The sequence below is a fragment of the Hippocampus bargibanti genome, linkage group LG05 (assembly GCF_051943395.1).
Source record: "Hippocampus bargibanti isolate YZ-2025 linkage group LG05, ASM5194339v1, whole genome shotgun sequence".
In the NCBI taxonomy this organism is placed as follows: Eukaryota; Metazoa; Chordata; class Actinopteri; order Syngnathiformes; family Syngnathidae; genus Hippocampus; species Hippocampus bargibanti.
Genome location: NC_142738.1, coordinates 24,976,692 through 25,000,002, shown reverse-complemented (window position 1 = coordinate 25,000,002; position 23,311 = coordinate 24,976,692). Strand labels below are relative to the sequence as shown.

General features: G+C 41.1%; 1 protein-coding gene across 1 annotated transcript in view; it reads right to left on the bottom strand.

Annotated features, from left to right (window-relative positions):
- The window catches only part of edc4 (enhancer of mRNA decapping 4), a 48,007-nt gene that overhangs the window by 11,611 nt on the left and 13,085 nt on the right, over nt 1-23,311 (bottom strand). Inside the window, exons 9-26 of the mRNA XM_088997449.1 lie at nt 23,226-23,309; nt 23,027-23,122; nt 22,588-22,687; nt 19,530-19,710; nt 18,946-19,012; nt 18,464-18,552; nt 18,171-18,352; nt 14,326-14,396; nt 12,889-13,006; nt 12,503-12,798; nt 7,484-7,708; nt 6,718-6,819; nt 6,490-6,633; nt 6,363-6,399; nt 4,815-4,962; nt 4,348-4,500; nt 3,808-3,923; nt 3,521-3,686 (exon numbers count right to left, since the gene is read on the bottom strand). Coding sequence (XP_088853575.1) covers nt 3,521-3,686; nt 3,808-3,923; nt 4,348-4,500; nt 4,815-4,962; nt 6,363-6,399; nt 6,490-6,633; nt 6,718-6,819; nt 7,484-7,708; nt 12,503-12,798; nt 12,889-13,006; nt 14,326-14,396; nt 18,171-18,352; nt 18,464-18,552; nt 18,946-19,012; nt 19,530-19,710; nt 22,588-22,687; nt 23,027-23,122; nt 23,226-23,309 — 2,375 coding nt within the window. The remainder of the gene's footprint in view (nt 1-3,520; nt 3,687-3,807; nt 3,924-4,347; nt 4,501-4,814; nt 4,963-6,362; nt 6,400-6,489; nt 6,634-6,717; nt 6,820-7,483; nt 7,709-12,502; nt 12,799-12,888; nt 13,007-14,325; nt 14,397-18,170; nt 18,353-18,463; nt 18,553-18,945; nt 19,013-19,529; nt 19,711-22,587; nt 22,688-23,026; nt 23,123-23,225; nt 23,310-23,311) is intronic.

Genomic DNA, 23,311 nt, shown 5'->3' with positions numbered 1-23,311 from the left:
GAACGACAGCATACCGGACAGTGCCAGCCAGCTAGTCCAGCTAACTAGCTTCCGGTCAGACAGAGCACTCGTCGAGGGGGGGGGGGGGGGGAGTTGCAGCGGGGGACTCTGTTTATATCAGTGATGCCTGGTGCCGCAACGTTGCTGTGGTACTGCTCACTGCTCACCACTTATGGAGCTACACTGCTCACCACTTATGAAGCTTACGGTCGTATAATGTCGGCCATTCTACCTGCCGAGGGAATTTAGTGCCATACTGCTGGTAGCAGTTTACATCCCATAGAGCTCAGTCAACAACAGGCGCGCGGCATTGAATGAACTCTATCAGCACATCAGCGAGCAACAGGCAGTTCTTAACTTGGCTGGCGATTTCAATCATGCCAACCCGAAAAGCGTATTTCCACAACTCCAGGGACACATTAACTTTCCGACTAGAAGTGACAACATTCTGGAGAATGCTTTCACCACACACAAAGGAGCCTACAAAGCCTCCCCCATCCCCCACCTCGAAGCTTCGGACCACTCCACTATCATGCTAATGCCCGCATCCTGGTCACTTGTCAAACCAGTCAAGAAGCAGATAAGGGTGTGGCCTGACGGTCAGAGGCACTCAAATACTGCTTCTCCAACACCGACTGGAACATGTTAAGACAAGCGGCCACATACGACAACATCACTGACCTCCAGGAGTACACTGACGCTGTCACCTCCTACATCAGGAAGTGCATGGATGACGTGACTGTCACCAGATCGTCACCACCCGTGCCAACCACAAGCCTGACGGGTGAAGTCCACAGGCTCCTTAGGGTTCGGAACGCTGCCTAAAAAGTTGCCGATGAGCTGCGCCTGAGGACGGCCAGGGCCAACCTGTCACGCGGCATCAGGATGGCCAAGAGACAGCACTCCAGGAGGATCGCCAACCACTTCAGAGACAGCAGAGACACCAGGAACCTGTGGCGTGGGATACAGACCATCACAGACTACAAGCCCTCTTCACAGACCTGCGAGAACTCTACCACTCTGCTGAACCAGCTGAATGACTTCTTCGCCCGCTTCGATGCAGACAACACCACTCCAGCACAGAAGACCCCACCACCTCACGGCGACCAGGTGCTAACACTGTCCCAGGACAGCGTGAGGTGATCCCTCAGAGGGACCAACGCACGCAAAGCCCCGGGTCCCGACGGCATTCCTGGCCGTGTTCTGAGAGACTGCGCTGAGGAGCTCACAGATGTCTTCACGGACATCTTCAACACCTCACTGAGCCAGGCTGTTGTCCCCACGTGCCTCAAAGCCACCACCATCATCCCGTTCCCAAAGGAGTCGTCCCCCACCTGCCACAACGACTACCGCCCGGTCGAACTCATCCCATCCACATGAAGTGCTTCGAGCAGCTAGTTGACGAACCACATCATGCCTGCCCTCCCCCCCCAACCACGACCATTTCCAGTTTGCATATCGGCCCAACCGCTCGACCGATGATGCCATCTCCACTGCTCTCCACACAGCGCTCAGCCACCTGGAGACCAGAGACTCCTACGTCAGAATGCCGTTCATCGACTTCAACTCAGCATTCAACGCCATAATCCCCCAACAGCTCACCGACAAACTGAGCAAACTGGGGATCAGCACCTCCCTGTGCAACTGGCTGCTGGACTTCCTGACATGGAGACCGCAGGCAGTCAGAGTTGGAAACAACACCTCCAGCACCATCACGCTGAGCACAGGGGCCCCCCAGGGGTGTGTGCTGAGCCCCCTCTTCTTCACTCTGCTCACACATGACTGCCCACCATCCTCACCCAGCTCCACCCTCTTCATAAAGTTTCAGGATGAGGCGGCCACCTGGCCAGGTGGTGCAAGGACAACAATCTCCGTCTGAATGTGGAGAAGACAAAGGAGATTGTTGTGGACTTCAGGAGAGTGCACCCCCAGCATGCTCCACTAACCATCGATGATGCTGCAGTGGAGAGAGTAAGCAGAACCAAGTTCCTGGGAGTGCACATATCCGAAGACCTGTCCTGGAGCCACAACACGGCATCACTGGACAAGAGATCGACCAGCTCCTGTACTTCCTCCGCAAGCTCAGAAGAGATCACAACCTCCTTTGACCGCGGTACCATCGAGAGCATCCTGACGAGCTGTGTCACCGTGTGGTACGGCGCCTGCACCGTGTCCTGCCGTAACACTCTGCAGCATATCATGAGGACAGCTGAGAAGATCATTGGTGTCTCTCTCCCCTCCCTTCAGGACATTTCCAACACCCGCCTCACCCACAGAGCCATCAGGATCGCTGGCGAAACAGCCTCTTCAGCCTGCTGCCATCGGGTAGGAGACTGCGGAGTCTCCAAGCCAAAACCAGCAGGCTCAAGGACAGTTTCTGCCACCAGGCAGTCAGGAGACTCAATTCCCTCCCAGCCCTGCCCCCTTGCCCCTTCCCACTTTGGGCGGCAGTTGGCTGAAAGCGCAATTTTGATTGGATGATACTGACTTGGTAGCCGTTGATGTCGTAACAGGTAGACGCCCCCTTTTAAATAAGCTTGACGAGTAAAAAAAAAAAATATGAGTAACGTACACTTCAGGTTGAATGGACCGAAGGATTTGCCTTTGTGGAGAGAAGAGGTTCTGCCATGATTCTAATTTGCAATGAAACGATACCATGAATGAAACAGTTGAATATCAGTGGCACTTTGACAAGCCTCATGCTAACGTTAGCTTCAATATACTTCTGTGAAAGACAGCAGAAAGTAAGCATGCAAGCTCATGAGCAGTGTGCAGGCTAGCTAGCAATAACTTCACCTATGGACCCGGCAAGTTGACTTTCATTCCGATTGTTCGGCTGGCTTCTTTTTACCAATCATGAGGAACGGAAAAGTATTCATATTAATGATGAGTATTATCACAAAGTTATTTTAAATAATACATTCTGACATTTTGTTGAAATCATGTGCGTGCGTGTTTGCGTGGCTCTCACTGAAAAACATTTCTAAATATTTTACTTTTATGGTCCTCTTAGTCAAAAAGGTTCCCGACCCCTGTCCTAGAGCGTCAACAGGGAAGAGGGCTTTCCTCCCCGCCAACATACTCTGGGCGGATCGGGGCCTGAACTCGTTGGCAACACTTCAGCATAGCCAGGCGCTGATTGGTAAGCTTTGGTGTCCATTGCGTAATGCATGCAGCCTTTGAAACCTCTTTTTCGACATACAATACCCGCAAAAATGTTCATATGTACCATTTTGTCGTAACTCGAATGTCCGTCATCTGGGGCGCGTCTGTATTTTGTTCAGATTTGAAAAGGCATTTTTGTCACCCATCTGGTTTGTACGACCTTTGCTCTGTGGCTCTCCAGTTGGAGTCATGAACAAACGTGGACCCCTCCAGTATTTAAAATACCCATTCTTGCTTTTCATGATCAGAATTTTAGAGGCAATCTGTTTTTTTTTTTGTTAACGTAAGCAGTGTGGAACTCAGCGTGTAAATTGAGCAATGTGATGATTTGGTGAAACAATGAACATTGACTTACATTCTTGTGTTCCTTGCTTGAAACTTTCATTAATTTGCTGGAACATGTTCTGGCAGCTTCTCTCAAAAATAGGTAGCACGATGCTCTGGAAGGCATCTTTGTAGGCAGCCTGAATCGGACCTTGCATTGCTTCTGCGGCGGCTCGGCCAATTGCATCTGTGGTGTTCTAGCAACAAAGAAAGAGCCTAAAGTGAGCAATGTACATCTAAATTGGTTGTATAAGGCATATATAGATCTTAGATCACGGAGTGTCACACAAGGAATGGTGGTGAAGCACAGATGCCTACCTTGGATTTGACAACCTTACTGACATTGTCCTTCAGAGTAACCTCTACAGAGGTCAGTTTAGAAGAAATAGTGGTGTTCAGTTGTGATGTCACTGGCTCCAGACTCTTTGAAATGGCTAAACAAGTAAGAAAAAAAAGACCAAAAAAAACACACACACAATCACCTCATTACACAGGGCCCAAAGATCAATCCATCTTAGTCGCAATGTTTCCTGACTGGGCACAACTTGAATCGTGGTTATTCAAAATTTGCATTCAGATATGATTTGAGGGCTACATTTGGGAGAAGCTAAATAAGGTACAAGACTACCGGTAATCAAAACTGATAACTGTAGTTGATGGAAGAAAACATTTGGGATGAGACTCAAACGTTAGAAGAAAAAAAAGTGAATCATATGAAAACGACCTATTTGGCGGTGAAATGAAACGATTATCTCTCAACCATCTTCCGAAGGACTGTCACAGTTATAAAAACAACCTTTTGTCGAAGGTACTTTTTTTTAAACATTTGTATCCATAATTGTTTGTGCTTCTCTTTACTTGGCGGAACAGTTTTCTTCATCTCCTCTCGAAGAACCTTGTCCATCTTGTTTGTTAGGGAATTGCAAAGGGTCTGGCTCAGTTGCTGACTGAGTTGTTTCTGATGATGCTGCTGATTCAGAGTCTCCGCCAAAACCCGCTCTAGTCTTCTCTCTGAGAACATTGAAAGTTAAAGTTCACAAGACTATGTTGTTGTATATGGGCTATAAATGAGACAAGATTGGGCACTATAATGTCAGACTGGTAGGTAGTATGTATGTTCAAAATACAAAACATTCAGAAAACATTGATGGAAAAATGACACATTTTTCGACAAACTAATGTCCCATATCATGACATGATTCAGGTTCAAATTCCACAATTAAGTCTCTTTCTCTCTGACTGTGTGAGCTCTGCAAATGCTCTTTATAAGGATTACGAGACAAACTAAACCGACATGCTCCATTCTCAGTAGATATGAAGGATACGTTCTTGTTCCTGATGGTTAGTCAGTGCACGTTCTACTTGGGCCATAATAGAGCTTTGCATGGCTTCAATTTGTCCACGTAGTTCAGTTAACTCTCTCTGTTGGCCTTGGAGAAACATCAACAACTCTTGCTGCACATCTGTATTCATCTGCAGAGGGCATGAACAAAACGCAAGAAAAAAAATGTTACTCAAAAACGGGTTTGGTCAGGATTTAAGATTGACTTGTCCTGAATTCATTAAACTCACAAACTTAGTGCACATGCAGAAAGACTGGCCGGGTTTAAATGAAAACTTTTTGGGTCACTCCGGTTCAAACTATTCCAACTGAAGGTTTACTTATTGGAGTCTGGTTTTCACATGTTCCATTACATTTAACAGAAGGACCTTACAGAGACCCCCTTTTCTAGTGTACCAGCAATATGTAGTAATGAATGAAATAGTGATGCTGGTGGGAACATTTTTTGTTGCCAGTAGTGTGCACCTCACCAGGTTGGTTAATGTACATGAGCGACCGCAACTTCAAATGAATGAGAGGTCTCCATATCACCAAAAGGATGGCAAGGCACACTCTGTGGTATATTCCTGTGGTTTTGACCACGATGAAGATATTCTCCAGCCTGCAGACTCGGTGGTCCCCCAGGCCAACAGTTGTGACACACGTCTCATGGTTGACAACTTAGGGAAGCAATCTGAGGGCTTTGGACATCCTGGGTTTATGGCTAAGTTATATAATTAACCACCTCTCGTATTTGCTGCCACTGTTGCCATTATTTTATCCATTAGTACATTTGAAATTGTCAATATGATCAATAAATAGTTTTTGTTAAAGTATGTGGACTGCATAGACGGGAATGTGTCATGGAGAAGGCAACATGCAAATATAGCAGTATTCATTGGGATGGGGGTCAGGTGTGTAGCTCAGAAGTGACAATCGTTTTGACATCTTTCGTCAATCAACAGCTGGACATTAAGTTACAAGTATTTAAAAATAAGTTCTCCCGTCCGAGACCAGCTCTAGTGAGAAACTGCCAATTTTGAAGTGTGTAAGAATTAATGTCACTGTACATTTGTGTCAATGCGGATTATGCGCAGAAAGGATGCCATATGGGTTTTACAATAAAATCATATACATGACTTCTGATCAAACTGGCATAAGTAATATACCACCTCAGAGGATCAGCATGAAATGGCTATTATGTGTATTGTGTTGTGTAGTATTGTATTATTTTGTCATTTTATGTTAACTGTTCTTTGGCAGCGCAGGAACCCACAGGGGCTCCTCTTCTTAATTGTAGTCTGGTTGAGAGGGAAGAAATTTAATCTGTGCTGTATACAGCACATTTTACAATAAAGTTGTACTTCACTTATGTTCATTCCAATTGAAGTTTTTGTATATATTATGTTGATTCGGTTCGGGCACAAGTTTCATTCCAATTTGAATACGAGTATACCGAAGCATAAACACGGTTATGAACAGGTTTGTAACAGGATAAAAACAAATGATATAGACTTTTCTCTAACACTTTTACTTCTTTGTAATACTTTACCTGACCAGAGTCCAAATGTCTCGACTGGGGCGATTCTCTATTGAGAAAAAAAAAAAAAAAAAAAAGAAATGATGTTTTGTTATTTGTTAATTATTTCATTTTCAAATTGACACGAATCATTAAACACCTCTCATTTTTTTTGGTCTTTCTCTTCAACTTTGGTGAGGCTCTGGGTGAGGTCTTCCAGTCTTTAACTTGTATTCTATGGGAGGAATGTGTGCCACAATTTGCAGAAGATGATGATGAACCCGCAACATCATCCTCAGGGTCACTAAATCCAAACAATGAGACAGTGTGTTGAAAATAAAAGAAACATGTCTTTGTGTAGCAGGATTAACAAGAGCATGTTTATTACCTCTGCTCAGCACCAGGATCCTGCCCGTCATTCTGTGAGAGGCAATATGACCGACATGCGTAGGGTGAACTCAGGAGTCTGTCATTTGAATCATCTCTTGAGCTGTGACATGGATGCAAATCAACACTACTATTGAGATAAACCACCACTAGAACAAAGGTACACAGTGATAACAGACACTTTTCTGTAGATGACATACATTATTTGGCTTTGCTATTGTAAATCCAATGCGCTTAATCACTTAGTTTTTGAGTACCATACCAATTTTTACTCAACAGAATCTTATATGGTTCATGGCAAATGATCAAATAGCGCTCAAAAGCTACCAAGTGGCGCACAGATGTGTAACTCAGAGTGCGTCATCGTCAATGGTATTTAAGAGTCTTCTTGAAAATGCATCTATGTGAATTCCCTCGCAAAAATTATAATGTGGAGACCTGTGGCTAATAAACTAAAGCAGTAAGTTTATGTACATTTTTTTACGGCTAAATTTAGCTATCGCAACTTTTCTTCAGCTGGCCCAAGGGTCTGTTCTGAAAATAAACGTAAGGCTGTGAGTTACCAAAAATTAAAACATTGTCAACTTTGGTGAAAAATAGAATAGATTATGCTCAATGTGTGCGGGAGAGGCAGGTTTTTTGGATGGATAGATAGAAAAATAAAGATTGTGTGTTAGAAAAATAAAGATTATGTGTTATGCTGCATCTATCTTCAAAGGATAGATAAAGATTACTGACTGGATGGGTGCGTGCCATATTGCGATTACCAGTCTCCAAGACTATTTTCTCGATTCCTGGTTTCCCTGGTGATGTCTGGAGCAGCTGGCCAAGAGGTGTGGCTAATACTGTTCTCTGTAGACCCTCCAATTAACACAGGGTTATCTTGAGATAAAGCAGTTTCAAGGAGAGATGGCGTTTGACTAAGTCTGGGCTCCAACTCCAGAGCACCTCCAACGGGACCATCTACACATCCAAGTTCAAGGGGTAACAGGCTGTAAAAAATAAAATAAATAAGTCAAATGAAAACAGTATTTACAGAAAGGTAATGTTTCTCACTGAAATATATAGAATTGCAATTCATCAGTTCCTTCCCAAACCCGTTATTAGTGTGTGATTAAAAATATACTGCAATACTGTACATTATAAAAGAAAACACATAAAATTACAAATAAAAATACTAAATCCAATATTTTTTCTGTAGTACGGAAACACTTGACAAATTAACATTTTGATGTTTTGTTTATTTTTAATTAATTGATTTATTTGTTCACACCTTTACAAAATATAATACAATACATATTCACTTGTGTTTTATTATGGTGTGCACAAAAATCACTATGGTAATGTGCAAGTACTTTTTTAAAATAATGCTTGTGGTGCTACAGATTAACATCAGTGAATTGCAGATCAAACCAACTTTGAATGAGAATGATGTATTTGTTCGAACCTCTATGGCAGGAGCGGGTATGTGGCCCTCGGGCCACACAACATGTCTGTTCTATGGCGTATTACATGCAGAAACATCACTACCGAGCCTGCGAGAACCATTTTAAAATGCTGCATGTGGTGCTATAGATCAATGTTTTTGGAAAATGAACGGATGCATCTGGGAAATTAAAAAAGGGGGCCAGTTAGTCCCCTTGTGTCTGAAAAGCAGGCCAAATTCTAAAATTGATGGGTCCGATTTAACTAGACTGCTGATTGAAACTGATTGAAATAAACCAAAATATATTCATTGGAGTATATTTCTAAATTGCAAAAAAAACAATTATTCTTAATAGTAAATCTATGTTTGTAATATATAAAATTCATTCAAGTCAAAAAAAATTATTCATACATAAAATAAACAAACACTAAATGTTCTTTAGTTACTACACAATCAGTCCTGTGCTATTTTGATATTGTATGGTATTACAGAGAAGACAAAGAGAACAGACTTTTCCAATGTGCTGCAAATGCTTTGCAATCATTCCCATAATCCACTAAATTCGAATTATTAGCAGCAATTCACTGCAAAGAATTGTCACTGTGCTCCGCACATTCATTCAATTGTGTCTTAAAAAATGAGTATATGTTTGTTTGTTTGCTCCCTGTTTTTAATGTCTTTTAGAGTTGTACTCCTGTTCTTATGCTCCATATTGTAACCATTGATGTCGATGTATGTAGATACTGCAATGCACCACAGGTAAATAATTATTCAACGATCTCTTTCGGCCGTTTCCAGCAGTTCATGGAAAAGCCCGAGATATCCTCAACCACGACTATGGAGCGCACCAAAACAAATTCAAGATGATTATGGCTCGATATCGCGAAGGAAAGACGACAGTCAAACAAAATTAAAACAAACAGTTTTGAATAGCTGTTTAACTAAATGAATTTATTTCGCTATTTTAACAAAAGTATGTCATATGTGGCGTGGCTTATGTAGCAATATGCCCCAATCGTAATAGACTTGCGCTGGTGCTGGCGCAGTGGAGTTACAAAGTTGCGCCAGCGGCTGTCAAAATGCATAAATGGTGCAAGGGTGCGGCCCATATGCATCACTGCAATTGTGTATAAAACCAACTTTGAATGAGAATAAACAACATATATATATATATTTTAACAGCTGTGATCTGTCGGAAGTGCATGCCAATGTCCTTTAACATCTTGTGATGCAGGTCGTGTGCCACTGTAGCCGAACTGTGGATCGTTCATAGCTGTACTGTACATGTTGGTTTTGATTTCAAACTAAGAGTGTGAATGAAAGGATTACATTTACATTGCAATTGTTCCGTTCCAATATTATGAAATGTAATTGACATATACAGTGAACAAAATAAGTATTTGAACACCCTGTTATTTTGCTAAGAAATCATGGAGGAGTCTGCAATTTTCATCGTGGGTGCCTGTCCACTGTGAGAGAGATAAACTAAAAAGAAAAATTGAGAAATCACAATGCATGATTTTTTTAACGATTTATTTGTGTGCTATAGCTGTAAATAAGTATTTGAACACCTGAGAAAATGAATGTTAATATTTGGTACTGTCATCTTTACTTGCTATTACAGAGGTCAAACGTTTCCTGTAGTTTTTCCCCAGGTTTGCACACACTGAAGGAGGCATCTTGGCCCACTCCTCCACACAGATCTTCTCTGATCAGTTAGGTTTCTGGGCTGTCGCTGAAGAACACAGTTTGAGCTCAGTCCAAAGATTTTCGATTGGGTTCAGGTCTGGAGACTGTCTGGGCCATGCTAGAACCTTGATATGCTTCTTACGGAGCGACTGCTTGGTTTTCCTGGCCGTGTGCTTCGGGTCGGTGTTGTGTTGGAAGACCCAGCCACGACCCATCTTCAATGTTCTGACTGAGGTTGTTCCCCAAAATCTCATAATAAACGGCCCCGGTCATTCTCTCTTTAATGCAGTGAAATCAGTTCTGGTGAAATCCTGCTTGACATCTCTCCTTCCATTTATTTCAGCCATTATTCACTCCTCGCCATCCTCAGGAATCGCCCCTGTCCCCCTCAAAACGGTGGCTGTCACACCAATTCTTAAAAAGCCTGGATCTGATCCCAATGACTTCGAGAACCTTCGCCCCAGTTCTCACCTTCCTTTTATTTCCAAAATCCTAGAAAATGTTGTGTACTCCCAGCTACACTCTCACCTCTCCCAGAATGATCGCTCTCTTCAGCTCTCTTAAAAGTCACGAACGATCTTTTGGCAGCTGATGCCGGTTTACTCTCTATCCTCCTCGTTGACCTCACTGCAGCTTTTGACACCATTTCTCATCCTATCCTCCTTGACAGACTTTCCTCCATAGGGATCACCGACACGCCCCTACGCTGGTTTCACTCTTATCTCTCTGGCCGCTCTCAGTTCATCCAAATCAACTCCTTCACCTCACAGTCCTCTCCCGTATTTACTGATGTGCCCCAAGGCTCTATCCTGGGACCTCTCCTCTTTATCACCTATCTACTTCCCCTTGCTATATTCTCCGTAAATTTGGTATGCAATTACATTGCTTTGCGGATGACACCGAGCTCTATCTCACCGAGCTCAGCAAACCCGACACCTCTCTTCCACCTTCTTCCCTTTCACTCTGCCTCTCTGAAATTAAATCCTGGTTTACCCGTAACTTCCTCAAACTTAACAGCGAAAAAAACTGAAATTCTCCTCGTTGGTACCAAATCCACCTTGAGCAAAGCTAACAGTTTCTCTCTCACTATTGACAATTCGACCGTTTCGCCCTCCCATCAGGTGAAAGGTCTAGGTGTCATTCTTGACAACACACTATCTTTCCACTCCCATATAAATAACTTAACCCGCTTTGCGTACTTCCACCTATGCAATATCAATCGTCTTTGCCCATCTCTCATCCCTCACACCACTGCTATCCTCGTTCATAGTCTTGTCACCTTGGTGTCCCTCAGAAACTTCTCCACAAACTTCAACTCGTCCAGGATTCTTCAGCCCGGATGATCACCAGAAGTTAATCCTTTCACCACATCACCTCCGTCCTCCAAGAGCTCCACTGGCTCCCAGTCAAATATAGAATCAATTTTAAAATTCTTCTTTACACATTTAAAGCTATCCATAACCTTGCCCCCCCCCCATACCTATGTGACCTTCTTCAAATTTCTCTTCCTTCCCGTTGCCTCAAGTCCTCTTCCTCCCTCCACCTCTGTGTGCCCCTCCCTACCCATCTCGATTCTCTAACTTAAAACAGATTCTTATCTTACAGACAGTGCATTTTAGGTGTTCAATATCCTGACATGTTTCGGCGTATACTTCCTCTGTGTCCTCTGACGAAGAAGTATACGCCGAAAAATGTCAGGTAATTGAACACCTAAAATACACTGTCTGTAAGAAAAGAATCTGTTTTAAGTTAGATATCAAGTAGATGAACTTAATACAACTAACATCGATTCTCCTCCCCCCCTTCAAATTGCTGCTCTGAACTGCAAATTTCCCCATTGTGGGACGAACAAAGGTTTTCTGATTCTGAAATCCCATCTTAAAACCCACCTATTTAAAATTGCATTTTCTGTGTATCTCTCTCTTGTTTCTATTTAAAATTGTATTTGATTTATTGTATTCTATTTGTGATTGTATTTTATTTATTATCGTACCTATTCTTGTCTGCGACTGTAAAGTGTCCTTGAGAGCTTTGAAAGGCGCTTAAAATAAAATGTATTATTATTATTAAGACGGGCCTTGACATGTGCTGGTTTAAGCAGGGGAACCTTTCGTGCCATGCATGATTTCAAATCATGACGTCTTAGTGTATTACCTGCGGTAACCTTGGGAAAAGGTGGTCCCAGCTCTTTTCAGGTCATTGATCAACTCCTGTCGTGTAGTTCCGGGCTGATTCCTCACCTTTCTTAGAATCATTGAGACCCCACAAGGTCATATGCTCCGTAGCCCTTTTTGTGGAAGTGAACAATTTTGTCTCTGGTATCTTTGGACAGCTCTTTGGTCTTCGCCATGTTACAAGTTTAAGTCTTACTGGTTTTATGGAATGGACAGGTGTCTTTCTGCAGCTAACGACCTCAAACAGGTGCATCTGATTCAGGATGATACACGGAGTGGACTTTTAATGGGCGCACTAAGAGGTCTTTCAGTGTCAGAATTCTATATGACACAGAGGTCACATTATAAAAAAAAATCATACATTGTGACTTCTTTTTAGCTTATCTCTCTCACAGTGGACATGCAAAATAGCAGGGTGTTCAAATATTTTTCTTCACTCACTTTGCACACAAAACTTTCCTTTTAGGAACAGGAGATATTTGACTTCACTGTGATACCTGTTACTGTTAGCTGAGCGTGGTGAAGTGAGCAAGTGAAGGGCAGAAGCAGCAGAGGCCATACTATCAGCTTGAAGAGCAGACAGGGGTAAAGAGTCCAAATTGGACACAAGACCACGCTGAAGCTGCAGGGTCTGGGATGCAATCTCTGGAATGTCTTGGGACATGACTGTGGAGGCTGAGGAGATAACGTCAGGGGAGCGTGCCCTAGTTGGGGAGGCAAGTGGTGGCAACAGTTGAGAATCAAGAACCTGAGGGCTGTCCAGCACATTTGGGGTGCTTGGGGACATCATTGTCTGGAAAGAGAGGGAAAGGAAGACTGAAAATATTGGTAATATTGAACCACATCTTCAGATTGAAGAGTGGCTGGCAGTGTCCAGTCAGACCTGGATGGTCTCCAAACCATGGAGGACAGCGGAAGCAGGTCTTGGACTGCTACTGGAAACCGGATGTGACAAACTGTTATCTGCCCGGCTGGGACTCTGACTAATGTCAACAGAAGTTCTGTCAAAACCAAAACATACCAATGTCAGTACAGTGAAACCTCAACTTACAAACTTTTCGTCTTACAAACATCAAATTTATGAAAATTAAACCTTATAATAAGCACTATTTTCATAATACACACCCACCACGGCTGGCGGAGTGATCTTCGGCGGAAGCACACGACCGAACAGCCCCAGAGGTTAAGTTACCAACAGTGCTTATGGAAGGTGACTCTCCTTCCATAAGCCATCAACGACCATCAAAAAGGTAAATAAAACTTTATTTTACAGCACAGTTTATTTCTTTAATTATAGTCCTCATGTACTGCGCCTTTCTTTCCAAACAGCAATCCCTTTGATCTTTGACCTCCAACGCCATTCCATCAAGCCATAAAAGACCATCACAAATGTAAATAAAGTGTCTTTATGATACAATGCAGTGTATTTCTTTCATTACAATACAATAGCACATTTATTATACATAGAATAAGGTATGTTGTGTGTAGTTTTAAGGCTTATTTAGTTGAAAAGTATATTTTATGGAAACCCGGGAACTGATTATTCCCATTTTAATGGTTTCCTATGGGAATTTTTTTTGAGATACACACTTTTCGGCTTTCGCCTATTGGTCAAGAATAGATATCACAGCATATGTTTCCACAGCCTTCCCATTGTGTAACTGTGATCAGGTGTGTAAATGGGTGTAGGTGTGTGCAGTATTTATAAGTACATTTGAAAAATTGTTCTTTTTCCACTATTAAACCATAGGGAGAAAAGAAGCAGCTGATTTTGTACGAGGCCATCTTTGTCTTGTTACAGTTAAAATCCTACAATACATCTCCATTTCAAATGGTTCATCATTCTGCAATAACAAAATGGAATGCCTCTCTGACAAACCGATGTTTTAATGTGCTTAAGAATAGAAAATGGTGAATGAGTTATTCCCCGATCCCACTGAGGGGTGAACAATTGCAACTGTTTGTAAAGGCAAAAAAACTCACATGAAGTTGATCAGGGTTTGTGTACCAGGTTACAAATGTTCTTTTCATGTTCATAAGATATTCTCCAAGATTTTTGTTCCTTCATTGCCGTGAGGAAAATATAAACATGTCTGAAGGTATTCAAAGCTTCCTTGCGACACTGCGACAAGTGCTTGTGAACTTCAGGCAAAAGTTTGGCAAACACAAATAAAATAAAAAGATGGGGTAAATTTGCTGCTTTCAAAAATTTCGAAAACACTTGTAATGATTCACTGCTCAGTGGGGTGGGAGCTTTACAGAGTCAAAATAAATACCCATCAGTATCAACACCATGACGATATCCTCTCGAACAACTCACCTATTGGTCGAGTCGCTGATTGCTGTCACAATTGTCAGGCTACTAGCACTACTGCCAGGAGATGCAGGCACCTAAAGAGTATACCAAAAATAAAATATGTTGGGATAGGTTGATGCAATGTCTCAAAGTATGTGTGGGTGGTACGATTGGGATATTTTAAAGTCAGGAAACATTGGCCATTATCAGAAATAATGGTTTTATGAATATGCTGAAGAGATTGTATACCAATGTTTGAACTGCATATGGTATTCTCCAAGTTTCATCACCCGGTGCCGGACTCTGCTATGATAGGTCCCTGCTCTCAGGTTGGGGGGAGCAGAGGACTACCCCTGCAGCTGCTTCACTGATAGTTCCTATCGTTCTGACTAACGACTGGCCTGATTGCCCCACTGCGACCGGTATCACCTCATCAGTATTACTAATCCTAAACAGGCAGCAGTATGCCTAAGCAGGCTATTGTATGTACGATCCAAATTGAACCTCACCCCACCAAACCGGTTTAATGAAGGATTTAGTTGTTTTATGAAAATCACTTCTTTTACTCCCCTTTCAAACCATCCATGTTCTTTCGCTAAGATTTTAACCTCATTGTCGTCAAATGAGTGGTTGCTAGCTTTTAGGTGCATATGTACTGCCGATTGAGGCCCACTAGTATAACTCCTGCGATGTTGATCAAGTCTTTTTTTGAGAATTTGTTTAGTCTTCCCAATGTACTGCTCTTCACAATTTTCATTCTTACAATGTATTGAATGAACTACATTACTTTGTTTTTCATTTGGCAGCCTATCTTTTGGATACACTAATTTTTGCCTTAAAGTGTTTATCGGTTTGAAATAAGTAGGAATTTTGTGTTGCCAAAGAACTCGTAGTAGTTTTTCAGAAACTCCTGCAATATAAGGTACTGCTACTCCTCTCCTTTTTGTATCTTCAGAATTTTTGGTTTCATTCCCTATTCTTTCTTTCTGACATTTGTTAAATGATCACTGAGGGTACCCACAGTTTGTGAGTGCTCTCCTGATATGTTTTGACTCCTTTTCTCTACCTTCAACGCTGCCTTTTCTCTACACTTCAACGCCGCCCTATGCTCGAGGGTTCTGATAACTCCTAGTTTGTGTTGTAAAGGGTGGTTAGAATCGAAAAGTATTGGTCAATGTGCGTAGCCTTACTAAAGACTTCTGTTTTTAGCGCTCTGTCCTCTTTTACAATTACTTTACAATCCAAAAAGGCTAGTTGGTTCTCTTCAATGTCCTCAAGACTAAATTTAATGTTGATGTCTACAGAGTTGAGGTGATCTGTGAAGGATTGAATTTCTTGTTTCTTAATTATGACAAAAGTATCGTCCACATATCTAAACCAGTGGCTAGGTTTTGTCCCCGGGAAGGATGTGAGGGCCTGTTTCTCCATCTCTTCCATGTACAGATTAGCCACTGTGGGTGAAACTGGTGAGCCCATAGCACAACCATGAATTTGTTTGCAAAAGTTCTCCCGAAATTGAAAAAAAAACGTAGTATTAAGGCAGATTTCCAATAATTGGTAGATGTGGTCCGGTCTAAGTTTGGTTCCAAACTACTGGTTGAATAAATATTTTACATCATTTGTTCAGTTATTCTGCATTAAAATGTGTTGCAAAAATAGTTTTCCCTTTATCACAGTTTACCATATTACAGTAAAGTCTCGTTATATCGATATTCAAGGGAGTCCGAAAAAATATCGATATAACCGGGACTATCGATATATCCGACCCTGTTTGCATGTAATTTTCTCCGTGCGTGCATAGAATTAGTATCGATATAACCGGGACTATCGATATATCCGATATCGATATAATGAGACTTTACTGTATTTTGCATTGTTTAACGAGTATTTGGAAGCAAAATGAAAGAAAACAAAAATTAAATTTCACACTAGGTAGAAATTATGCAGCGATGTTTTTGACACGGAAGAGATACTTTAAGACAAAGGGCACTATTGGGATTGAAGTTCAACACTAGATCAATCATGCGTTATTCACGCAATAACTACAAATAATTTATGCCTGTCAATGTATACGTTACCCCTGTATTTTAGACTTTTTTTATCATTTCTAATATTGTACTGCATATTACAACTTTTATTTGCAAAAAAAATTGTGAAAGGATCTTACGAAGACCATTTTGGCTGAAATAAATTTTGTCTCAACTGCTGGTAGCCAATGACAATGCTGCTGGTGATTGCTACTATTGTCACGGCAAACCAGCAAAGGGAATACTCAATAGTATTTTTATTCAGCACTCTGTACGGTCGGATTGATAAAAGAATAACGTGCACATGCACGGTAAGCTGTCTGCATTTCCACTTGTGAGCATTTTTTTCTCATTTCAAAAAATGTATGGCGTAATACAACTTTTATACGAGAATTGTAATCATTTATAAGGGCAGCTATTAGCAAAGGTTGACAGGTATGATAATTTTTGTAGCACAATAGATCACACTGATTTATTTCTTCCATAAAGTGATTATGTGACTGGTTTGGTACATAACATGTCAGAAAATAAGAAAAAATGTAGATCATTGTTTTAAAAAAGAGAATCAGTGTTTGATTACAGAGATAATCAAAATGCTTTGATGAAGGATGACAGAAATATCGAATTTTACATTTGTAAGTCTGAAATCAGAGTATTTGGTCAATCTTGATCAATTTCACAACTGATTGTCAATTATTTATGGAATAAATAATTATTTAACAACGCTAATAAGTTGTAGGCATTTTGCCTATAGAAATGATGCCCAATATGTTGTCAATATGTTATGAAGATGCACTTCTATGTCATTTAAGCTGGTTTTCTATCAGTTTATCTCATTTAAATACAACAATTTAATTTCATTACTAAAGTATAGATCTATTAAATAATATTTTTGATAAATTATGACAAGAGGCATTCTTTTCTGGACAATGCACAAGAGAATACCGTATTTTTCAGTGTAGAATGCATACGCAAAAGGCTTAATTTTCTTCAAAAGATGATCCTGCGCCTTATACACAGGTGCACCTTACATGTGAAGTAATGTTGAGCCACAACAGGTCTTGCACCTACTGTCAGCAGCCACAGATTCCATATCTCCCTTTAGAAGTAGTGTGCGGTCCATGCCCGGGATATATAAAACGTAACCCCAGCCTCCACTGTCGCGCCTTATCATGTGGTGTGCCTTATATATAGAAAACCTTTTAAAACATGTCATTGAAGGAGCGTCTTATAGTCCGGTGCACCTTATATATGGAAAAGGTTTGAAAATTCACCAGTCATTGGGGGGGGGGTGCGCCTTATACACCAGAAAATACGGCACGTTAACCTATAATATATTTTCCATTTTGGGAATTTGTTGAATACATTATTTACCTGTTGTCTCCATTTGACCTCTTATTGTTTATTTTACATTATGTGATTAGGCAAGGTTTGTGGACTTTTATATGAGTGTTGACAGTCTAATTATTTCAATTTGATTGTGTAAGAGCTAGTAAATTTATTTTTTTCCATCTTCTTTTTCGTTGAATAGTTGTTGCATTATGGCACAAGTTTTTATTGAAATTAAGTGCTTTTTGTTCATTTTTTTCCACATTAAATAGTCAATGGAACTCACCACAAATAAATTTACATTTACAGCTAATTCATATGACCAGTATTAACAGATCTGACAAACGAGACTGATCAAAAGATCTTTCTCATTAAATGTTCAGTCTTGAAATTAGCAGCACAGAACTGATCAGAAATCGTCAGCAGAAAACGCCGATCAGAGCACCCTTATAATAAGGTATAGCAGAGTTAAGTCACAAAGAGAAAACAAACATGATTTTAAAAGGTTTATACCGAAGTGCTTGGCGTCATGAAGGCATCAGGAGTCATCAATTTTGGCATTTGCCCATCACCATTAGCAGTATTCGACGGGAAGTCGGTCGGTGCAGGAAGTGATGCTATGTTCCTCAGGTCGGTCTGGGAGCCGCTCACTGAGTCCTTGTCAGAACTTTGGTCGGTCAGATGGGGTGAAAACCCTGTTAGACATGTGACACAACCCGTATAATAATTATTTAAAACTGAAATCAGATAAAATCTCTCTTGCACATACACTGAATTAATAATTGTGGAAAAAAACATAAACCAACCAAAACCATCTGTAGGATCAGAATGGAGCAAGCTTGTAAAGTTGAAGTCCGAATTAGGCTGGAACCAGATTTGAACATCCTGCAGACTCCTAAATTTATAAATGATCAATGTTAGTATATATTGACTACAAAAATACAGTACGAGTTCATATATGGAACATTGTTTTTTTGTTGTTGTCGTTTTTTTTTTTTTTTTTTTTTTTTTTTCATATTTAGCTGCACAACATTTTAAAATGTATTTCAGTGAGGGTTTTAATGGCTAAAAGCTCCAAGACGACTTTGGACAAAACAAGAAAACTCAAATCGAAGAAGCAGCCTGCTGCGGGATAAAAATGAGACAAGAAGCATATTCCCTCTTCCTGCATAAGAACCCTTGAGGAGGGCACAAGCTAACACTTTTTAAACATTATTGAATGAACCGTTTCAAAACTTGAACTGTGTTGAATAAAATAAGAGAATGTGATTAGTGTACGAGAACTCACTTGGTGTGAACACAGTACAGTTTAATCTGGATGCCAGATTTGGACTCTGTGGGGCCTTGAATGCCCTCTGAAAGAAATCACATTCACAGCAATAATAATAATAATAACACATTTCATTAGTAAGCGCCTTTCAAAACTCTCAAGGTCACTTTACAGTCGCAGGATCAGTGTTAACGCGGGTGAGCAGCAGCAGCCACATGCGCCAGCGTTCACTCAGCCCAGAAGTAACTCAAATAGGAATCAATCATTTTCGCTGTTCTGTGTGTGTATGAATACAAGACAATACATACTGATTTATATAGCGCTTTAACAACAGCTGAAGCTGTTGTTGATGACATGATGATGATATAACCATTATTTGTCTCACATTGGAGAAATTCCTAATTAAGCAAAGTTATGAAAGGGAGAGAAGAGGAAAAAGAATAAGTAGAAAAACAAAATCTGGGAGCTCCTATAAAGGCAGCCACTCTCGTGGCGCCATCTTGAAGTCAAAACAACGAAAACGACAGATTATAGAATTGCATAGAGGGGCGATAGTTGGCCTTTTCCCCCTGCTCCAACAATTAAGAGCTCCATGGATTTACCTGCTATTGTGCTCTCACTCTCCTCCTCAGCCGGAAGAACTTCAGTATGTCGCAAACGGCTTTGGACAACATCTTGGACTCCAAAGCTAAGCACAGGATGGGTGAGTAGAAACTCTGACACAGCAGTGAAAGATGCCTTGCCTTTTTCCAGATCTTGTCTCAGCTCCATCACATAAAGAACCTGGCAAGGAGCCATACCATATCAGGATTTAATGATGAATGAAAGTAGGCAGAAATATTACTAGTCAAAAAGTTCCTAAAATTTGACCATAGATATAAACCAGTCAGATAAAGCTTTTTACCCCTCTCCTTAAAACTGGTATTTTATGTAGATATTCACCAAACAGCAACGGAAGCAAAAACACTCACGGCACAAAAGATCAATCACACCTTCAATGCATTTTATAACAATCACTCCTTCAATAATCCTTGCAACATACAAGATATGTGTATGTCTCAATCTTTTTAAGACGTACTAAATTGCAAATAAATAGTGACATACATCCCATGGGCTTTTATTTCAAAAACAATGGCGTAGTCCATTTCACAAAGGGTCCATGCTACTAGTTTGGCAAATATTTTGACCAAAACGCAGTCTAGAGCAGGGGTGTCAAACATACGGCCGGCGAGCCGGAACCATCCCCCAAGGAGGTTTAATCAGGCCTGCAGCATAATTTAAAAGTGGAAAAAATGCACGACCGACATGTAATACATACTTTTAACGAGGTGCAATTCAAGGATTGTCCACCAGAGGGCAGAGTGTGCTGTTTCGATCAACGTAGTAGAAAACAGTGGTGTTTTTTTTCAATCACTGTCTTTTTTTTCAACCATGGTTTCAACACCCTCATTAGCCAAAATGTCATTATCCAAACGGAGAAAAGTAGATTAGGAGTGTAGAATTTCTAATGTGTGTGTGACCAGACCTGATGCGGGCGTGAAGCGGTAAGATTGCAGGATTACAGTGGGAGTTTGTGAAACGTTTTCAGGTAACTATTTGGTGAACTTAAAAAAAAACATTCCGTTCTTCGCTCATCTTTCACAGTTAAAGCTTCTGATATACCGGTCAAAATCCAGCTAGAAATAATTCATTTACAATGGGATGCAGATTTGAAGGGAAAAATTGCATCCATAAGTCTGGATAAATGTTTATCAGTATCTACTACCAGGGTACCCCAAATTAACAACTCAGTCTAATAATAATAATAATGCACTTATTATAGGTTACTAAAATTTTGGGCATGTTTGAAACTACCTACCTTTGTGAACAAATCTTCTCAGTAATGAATAGCAGTAAAACAAAAATGTGTTCAAAGCTCACAAACAAGCACTTAAACGACATTCGGAAAGTGAAAGATGCCAAATATCAGGAACAAAAACAATGGTTTAAAATTTTCATCCATCCATTTTCCGTACTGCTTATTCCTCATTAGGGTCACGGGGGGTGCTGGAGGCTATCTCAGCTGTCTTCGGGCACGAGGCGCGAGACACCATAAATTGGTTGCCAGCCAAACGCAGGGCACACACACAAAGACGTACAACAGTCACTCTCACACTCACACCTAGGGACAATTTCGAGTAGTCAATCTGCCTGTCATGCATGTTTTTGGAGTGTGGAAGGAAACCGGAGGACCCGGAGAAAACCCACGCGAGTCCGGGGAGAACATGCAAACTCCACACAGGGAGGCCAGACCTGGACGCCAACCGGCGACCTCTGCACTGTGAAGCCGGTGTGCTAACCACTCAACTACCGGGCCGTCATGTTTAAAAATTCCTTTTTTTATAAATCTCATTTAATCTTAAAGTGCATTAGTATATTTTTCGATACCAATTTATTGTTAAAGTTTTGTGCCGTTATAGAATCATTGGGATCAGTTCCCATGCAGATATGTGAATAATAAAAGTAAATTGCACATTTGACGGCTGTCATCGAATCCATCCTGTGTTCTTCCATCACCGTTTGGTTCGGGGCCGCCACAAAAATGGACAAAATCCGACTTCAACGGACAGTTAGGACGGCGGAAAAAATCATTGGCACCGCCCTACCCACTCTCGAGGACTTGCACACTGCAAGAATCCAAACTAGGGCGCGGAAAATCCTACTGGACCCTCCGCACCCTGCCCACCACCTTTTCCAGCTACTCCCCTCAGGCAGGCGCTACAGATCCATGCGCACCAAATCCAGCAGACATTTAAACAGCTTCTTCCCCCAAGCCATTAACTCTTTGAACTCTTTCAACAGTAGCCAAAATGGAACTGTATAGTGCCACTTAGCAGTTTTTTTGACAACGATACTAGTGCAGCGTGTTCTACCGGAAACAAATTCCTTGTGTGTCCTACATACTTGGCAATAAAGATGATTCTGATTCTGATTCTGATTTGTTCATGAAACAAAATGTTGTGTAAAAGGGATGTTCATTTAATGTCATTATTTTGCTAATGTTCTTGTGCTTCTTTACACCAAAACTAATGAAAGACATGCTATCCGGCCCACTTGACATCAAACGAGGCCATACATGGCCCACCATGTGAAATGAGTTTGACACCCCTGATGAGAGTATTATGATCTTTGCTTGAATCTTAATATGTTATCAATTTATATTTGGTGAATTGCTTTCCAATTTATTAGAGACACACCATATTTGTATTGCGCCTGGCCATTGACGTTAAGTACCATAGGTTTGCATTTTCTAAGTGTAAATAAATGATTAACACATCTGAATATTTCTCAACATCCTAACACCTAATAACCTTTAGAACAAGGGTGTCAAAATGCGGTCCTCGAGGGCCTGTTGCAAAGCACCTAATTCAAGGGAACGGGCTCGTGCAGACGTCGGCAGAGCTTGCAGATGATCTGATCATTAGAATCAGGTGTGTCCATTAAGCCTGTTACCTTGAATCAGGTGCGTTGCAACAGGGAGACTTGGAAAACATGTAGGAAGCCGGCCCTCGAGGACCAGCGTTTGACACCCCTGCTTTAGAAAGTAATGTAAGTGACAGAATGTGATTTTTTTTAACCAACACATTACGTAAAGATCAAGGCTGCCAATAATGCACTGACCTTCCTCTGTACATCGGAAAGGATGAGATACCCAGCAGACAGGTCCAAACTTGCCTTCAGACTAGGCAGAACTGTCACATTCACTGGATCCGGAGAGAATCTACAAGACAGCAAAAAAAAATTAAAGGCTTGCGCAACTTGACAAAGTAGGGTGTACATAGGACAGGGCAGACGTTTTATAAATGTTTATATTTCTTTTTTTTGTCTGTGTTTATCCCCCCACATTGTATAAGGGTAGAGACAAGGGAGGGCGCAGTAGCCTCTCACTATTCACAAAATAATACATTAAAATCTTTCATTTTGAACATTTTCACTGAATTTGCTTAAAAATTGGAAACATTTGGATGGAACCCCACTATTGGCCCAATCCAGACACTATCTATAAACAACTATCGCAATTTCAAACAAAGACTCCGAGTGTGAAGACTGAATAAATAACCTGATGGTCTGTAAACAAGTCCAGGAAACAGTACACCACATCTTTAATTCTTGGTTCTGATCGGCTCCGGTTATAAGAAACCTCCAGAACGGAACTCTATTGAAAGAAACAGAGTGGCTCTATAAACGAAACAGCAATAGATTCATTTTGTTGCTATTATGCAAATTGCTCACAGTAATCATGACTTGTGACTACTCACTCTGGATCCTGCCTTTTGTGATTGTCACAGAAAAGAAGGCAGGAAAGAGGACGTCCACCATGTGGACAAAGTTCATGAAGACATCT